The 6,456-nt window shown below is 52.1% G+C and overlaps 1 protein-coding gene across 1 annotated transcript; it reads right to left on the bottom strand.

Moving 5' to 3' along the window:
- Positions 1 to 2,284: 2,284 nt before the first annotated feature.
- On the bottom strand, positions 2,285 to 5,186 carry LOC103780097 (developmentally-regulated GTP-binding protein 2-like). The gene is made up of 5 exons (XM_008947746.1): positions 5,116 to 5,186; positions 4,581 to 4,669; positions 3,013 to 3,071; positions 2,536 to 2,589; positions 2,285 to 2,449 (listed from the first exon to the last, which is right to left on the bottom strand). The coding sequence occupies exons 1-5, from the start codon at positions 5,163 to 5,165 to the stop codon at positions 2,363 to 2,365; spliced, it is 339 nt and encodes a 112-aa protein (XP_008945994.1). The 5' UTR covers positions 5,166 to 5,186; the 3' UTR covers positions 2,285 to 2,362.
- Positions 5,187 to 6,456: the final 1,270 nt, after the last annotated feature.

Here is a 6,456-nt window from a genome sequence, read left to right on the forward strand (position 1 = left end):
AATGAAGAGCAAGGCTAATTAGGCAGAGGGTTTTTTAATGATGGTGCACCAGACTGGTCCATGTGAGACCTGGAGTGGTGGACACTGACTAACCAAGGACATGTTTTAGCAGGTAATACCATTTCAGCCTCACACAAGCATCAACTGTTTCCCCACCTCCAGACAATCTTATTAATGTTTATGTTCATCAGCATCTAAAGGGCAAGAGGCTGGGGCCAGACTCTGGTCAGTGGTGCCCAGTGACAGGACAAGGGGCAACAGGCACCAACTGGAACCCAGGAGGCTCCATCAGAACACAAGGAATAACATGCTTTGCTGTGAGGGTGCAGAGCCTGGAGCAGCTGCCCAGAGAGGTTGTGGAGTCTCCTTCTCTGGAGAGATCCCAAACCCACCTGGATGTGACCCTGGGCACCCTGCTGTGGGTGAGCTGCTGGAGCAGGGGGGTTGGATGAAGTATCTCCAGAGGTCCCTTCCAGCACCACCGTGCTGGGATCCTGTGACACAACCTGGCCTAAAGACAAAGCCCAGTCAGCAGTTCTGGCTGCCCATCCACGTGCCAGGGCTTGGCAGGCTCTGGGGTTTGGAGCAAAAAGTCAGAAACTCAAGGAGAAATGAAACCAAAGGAACTCTTTGTGCAGGCAGCTCTGTCTGTGCAACCTTCACAGGAAACCTAAAGGGCAAGTTAATGTGCTGGAACAGCATCCTACCCAGTAGCTCCCACCAAGGAGCACCTGCCTTCTCCAGCCAGCTCAGGCACAGTGCCACTAATCTGGAGCTCCTTCTCCACGAGCTGCCACCGTGGTCAGGATCCGTGCTGCACTCCAGCTGTGAACAAAGCCAGGGACAGGGAAGGGAACTCACAGAGCTCAAAGTCACCTTCTTAGCTTGGGTATTGTGTGTAATATCCATTTATCTCCCAGCATACCTCATCAAGTCCCTTTCAGCCTCACAATCTACTTCCCTCCTACAACCTCCTGCGACAGCATCCAGGCTTCCTCCGGTGGCAGAAGGTAAAAAAAAAACAGAGTTAGAAAACACACCAAACCATCTCCACCCCCTGCAGACAAGACGCCTCCAGTTCACATGAAATAGCAACTTTTATTTTCTCAAATAAAATAATCCTTCCATTTCTGCTCGGTCAGTTTGGGAGGGGTGGGGAGGAGCACAGAGGAGAGGGGAGGGGCCTCGCTCAGACAAGCTTGTCACCAGACCTGTCCTCACAGTTAAGAATCCACATCAGACCGAAGCCTTTTCCAATGAAAGAAAATAAAAGCTATTGGCAACTCTTGATCCCAGAGGGCAAGAGCTGTTCTCTGTCAGGCACTCTGAATGGTTTAGGGTTTACTCAATGGAAAAGCATGATTAGAAAAGATCCCAGATTTCGGATGAAAAATATCCAGACGAGCAACGACGTTTAACAGATCTGGGGTAAACCCCACAGCATGGGATGGTACCTGGAGCTCAGGGAGCTGTTCTGGAATTCAGGGACATGATGAAGATCCCCAGCAGTACTCTGGGGGACTAAGGGGCAGGATGAGAGCAAAGGAGCAAAGCCCCAGGACAGCTCCTCCAGGAGGGATCTGCCAGAAGCGGCCCCCATGGCGTAACCCCGCCGCAGCACAGCCACCAGTCATTGCCAAGGGGCCACTTCTCATCTTGCTCAGTACCAGCTGGACCAGGGTGTCCAAAAAATCCTACTGCAGAGCTAAGGGAAGGCACAGGGTGCCACGTTTTAATGTTAACTGGGGTGGGACTGTCACAAATTCACCTGCAAACTCAGGTGCAGAGACTGAGGTTGCCAGCGGTGAGAGCTGCAGAGACGACGTGTCCAATAAGCAGGGGAGGGAGAATTTTGTTTCTGTTTCAGATCAAGGCTTAAATTCAGTGAACAGAGAAGCAGCAGAGTGTCAGCAATGTTCTCTCAGCCTTTTGGCTTCCCCCATCCCAAATCACAGGGCCAGATTTGTTTGCACAAACCCATTAATTTCCCCCTGGTTAAGGGAGGTTAACACACGGATCCACATGCCAGCCCCCCCAGGGGCAGGCCACTGCTGGCTCTGGGCACTGTGTCCTAGAAGGACTGGCCTCTTTTTTTATTTTTAAGACACATTACTTCACCTGAAATGCTGCAAGATGGAAACCCACCTTCCCCATCCCCACCTGCAAGTACAGTAGCCTCATTTTCTGCCTTTCTCCAAGAGAAGGAGCTTCACAGAAGCTTTCTTGGCTGTGGAGCACATCTTCCTTTTTCTTTTTCTTTTTTTTTTTTCCTTTTTTTTTTGTATTTTGTTTTGTTTTGCTTTTATGTGATCAGTTCCAATTCTAGCAATTAAGAGACAAGGCCAGGCACCAGCCAAGAGGGTTACTTCTTGACAATCTGAATGACATCTTCGTGCTCCATCATATGGGTTAAACCCACTCTTTGTGGGCTGTATTTTGTGCTTGTCCCCTTGAAAGCAAAACAAGGAGGAGAAGGGTTAGGAGCTGACCAGGGACCCCCAAGGACAGGGATTTCATTTGCTGTTCAACACTTACCCACACCAAGGCATATTTGAACTGGCTGGCTAATGACCTGTGAATTCGATGGCACTGCAAGGCAGACAGACAGACAGACAGCACGTGAGGCAGTTCAGTGACTCTACTTTGCAAACAACTCTCTCAACTCCCAGGAACTAGAATCCACTCAGAAATTACAACTGTGAATTCAGAAGCCAATTAGCAGGACTTGAAACAACACAGAATGGACACAGGGGCATCACGAGCTCACACTCTGCCCCATTCCACAGCTTCCATGAGATTTTTCACTGGACTGCATTAAGTCATTTTGGGTTTTAACCTTCCACAGCAGCCAGGAACATGACCCGAGGCAGACAGAATCAGTAAAGGTAATAAAAGGAGAAGCTCAGCTAAATGCTGACAAGTCCTGAGCTTTACAAAGCACAAATCACAGCAGGCTCCAAGAGGAACCTGCCTACTACACACAAGGAAATGTAAAAGATGCCAAGAAATTACCACGTGCTCCACAGAGGCCCCTTTCCGTAGAATAATGGCATCTGTAAAGTCTGGTCTCTCTGTGGAAAAGCAGGAAAAAGGGGAAATAAAAGCATTGGATTTCCATCAAGTGTGTTCTAACCTGCTGACACCACCTCACGTTGCCTTGTGCTTACTGCTCCCAAATTCCTCCTCCCATTGCACTCACCAGCCCCCAGGCACAGCAGGTAGCTGGGTATCTGAGCAGCAAATCAGTTCTGCAGACACTCCAGTGCCCACAAGCACAGTCACTCACATCACTCTGTCCCCAGCTTCCTCACAACCCCCCTGCTCCAGCTCCATTCTGAACAGCTGAGCTGGGACAAAGCCACCCAAGTCAAACCACACCCTGCTCATGGGAAACCAAACCCGGCAGTTTTCTGTCAAATCCCCCAAGATTTCATGGCTCAATGAGCTCTGAGAAAGTTCCTTCATCTTTCTGAACACCTGACTTGGGACAAAGCCACCCAAGTCAAAACACACCCTGCTCATGGGAAACCAAACCACCTGGCAGTTTTCTGTCAAATCCCCCAAGATTTCATGGCTTAATGAGCTCTGAGAAAGTTCCTTCATCTCCTCAGGTCCACCCAAGTTCAGTCACTGCTGTTCACAACCAAAGAGGAACAAGTTATAGCTGTGCCTTCAGCACTGGGATCAGCTGGGGGGGGACTGTAAAGCAACAGGCACTCGTGAGGCTCAGGAGCCCCATGGAACCACCAAACCTCTCACAGGAGGAACAGGAGACTTCTTTTGGGTAGAGATGGGCTAAAATGTTCATCACAGAGCATGCATAATAAGGAAGAAAGCTGCAAACTGGCATGCTTCATTTCCTCATAGCATCATGAAGGTGACAAAGATGCTGAGGGGCTGGAGCATCTCTGTGCCAGGACAGGCTGAGAGCCCTGGGGCTGTGCAGCTGGAGAGGAGAAGCCTCAGAGGGGATCTGAGCAGTGCTGCGCAAGAGGTAAAGGGCCCAGGAGGCAAGAGGCTGGGGCCAGACTCTTGTCAGTGGTGCCCAGGGACAGGACAAGGGGCAACGGGCACCAACTGGAACCCAGGAGGTTCCATATGAACAGGAGGACCCAAATTCTTTAGTTTGAGGATGCCCAAGCCTGGAGCAGCTGCCCAGAGAGGCTGTGGAGTCTCCTGCTCTGGAGAGATTCCAAACCTGCCTGGATGTGACCCTGGGCACCCTGCTGTGGGTGAGCTGCTGGAGCAGGGGGGTTGGATGAGATGATTTCCAGAGGAAACTTCCAACCCCACCATGCTGGGGTTCTGTGTTCATGCAAAGTCTTATGAAATTCAGCCCTTCTAGTGCAGAGAGAACAGGAGGGCTATGGAGGGACACGCGCGTGGCTGCATCAGAAAGGACAGAAATCATTTCCCAAGAGCTGAAAGCTGGGCAGGAGGAGTGTAACTGCAGCATTTCCAGGACACAAGAGATGGATTGCTGCCAGCCAGGCACTGTGCCCTGCCACCCATCTGTCTGCCCTTGCTGAGCTGAGCTCTTTGTGGCTCTCAACCCTCCCGTCCAGCTAACGGCCACTTACGCCCTCGTTTCTTGGTGTAGATGCAGGTGAGTGCAAGGTATTCCCAGAGCTTCTCCAGCAAGTAGTCCAGGTTCAGCTTCATGCCACAGCTGCAAAACACCACAGAAATCTCTGTGCTTATTGATGGTGTGATTTAGAGATCCAGAAGAACAAGGTGAAACGTCTTATTGAAGGGCAAGGGAATAAGGGGAGAAGATTTTAACGAGGCCATTAGAGGAAAAACACAAGGTGACAGGAACTGGGTTTTCCAAAGGCAAACAGCTTGGAAGCAGCAAAGCCCTGCTCAGATGGGTCAGCACTTCTGAGGCCACAAGCTAGAGTGGCTCACTCTGGCCTGCAGACAGCGTGGAGGAGCCAAGCAGCCTGCTCTCCACGGGAAGGAAGCCTGGGAGAAGCTGCACTGCAGCTCTGCTTCTCAGCCCAGCAGCTGTAGGCAGCCCTGGGAGAAGCCCCTTCTTGGGAGAAGCTGGAGAAAGGGGTAAGAAATGAAGGTCCACACCCCCCAGGCCAGCACAGCAGCATGACAGGATCCTACCTGATTACAACACTGTGGGGTCTCCGGGCAAGACGATCCACTTCCTCCATTGAGATCTGGTCAATCTTGTTATAAACCTGAGTGAGAGGAAAAACAGCCCACCCTTGAGGAAGTCAGCTCAGCAACACTGAGGAGGTTGACATGAGACGTGATGGTCAAGGGCAATGAAGCTGCTGGGGAAGGGTCTAGAGCCCAAGTGTGGGGAGGAGCAGCTGAGGGAGCTGGGGGTGCTGAGCCTGGAGCAAAGGAGGCTCAGGGGAGACCTTCTGGCTCTGCACAGCTCCTGACAGGAGCCTGGAGCCAGGGGGGGGTCGGGCTCTGCTCCCAAGGAACAAGAGACAGGACAAGAGGAAACAGCCTCAAGTTGCCCCAGGGGAAGTTTAGGTTGGACCTGAGGAAAAAAACCCAAGGGCTTTTTCCCCCACAAGGGTTGTCCAGGGCTGTGCCAGGCTGCCCAGGGCAGTGGTGGAGTCCTCACCCCTGGAGGGGTTTCCAAGCTATGGAGAGGTGGTGGGAGGGACACAGGGCAGTGGGGACCTGGCAGGGCTGGTTGGACTCGATGACCTGAAAGGTCCCTTCCAACCAAAACAATTCTATGAAGTAAGACATGCAGATGTAGGTGCAACAAGGCCCTTCCAGCACCTGAAACAGAAACTCAGATCCTGTCAGCCAGAGGACAAGCCAAGGCTGTCAGTTAAACAAACTGTTAAAATTCAGAAGCCTCAATCTGAGGTTGGGCCTCTTCATGTTCTCCATTTCATCCCCCAGTGTCTCTGACTTCACTGCAGAGCCAGTGGCTATGGGACAGAGCTGCTGAGTGACCTGTGGCACAAGGGACCAGCAGTGGCAACCCCAGCACTGAGCTCTGTGGTGCAGGAGCCAGGACACTCCACAGCCCAGGGCACAGGACGTGCTGCCCGGGCTGCTCCACGGCAGCCAGCCACCAGAGGGCCCAGAACACACAGAGCAGAACCCCCAGAGCTCAGAAAACTCTCTGCTGAGCTGTGCTTTCCACCTCTCAGCCCCCACAATTGTCACTGCTTCAGGAACCAGAGTCATTAAGGTTGGGAAAGACCTCCAAGAGCATCAAATCCAGCCATCAACCCAACACTGCCATGAGCACTGAACCATGTCCTGAAGTACCACATCTACACGTTGTGTGAACCCCTCCAGGGCTGGGGACTCCAGCACCTCCCTGGGCAGCCTGGGCCAATCCTCACCACTCTGCCAGGGGAGAAATTCTGCCCAATATCTAATCAAAACCTCCCCTGGGGCAACTTCAGCCCAGTGCCTCTCAACCTGTCAGTGGTTACATGGGAGAAGAGACCAAACCCCACCTCA

Source organism: Merops nubicus, unplaced genomic scaffold (assembly GCF_000691845.1).
Source record: "Merops nubicus isolate BGI_N331 unplaced genomic scaffold, ASM69184v1 scaffold18869, whole genome shotgun sequence".
NCBI lineage: Eukaryota > Metazoa > Chordata > Aves > Coraciiformes > Meropidae > Merops > Merops nubicus.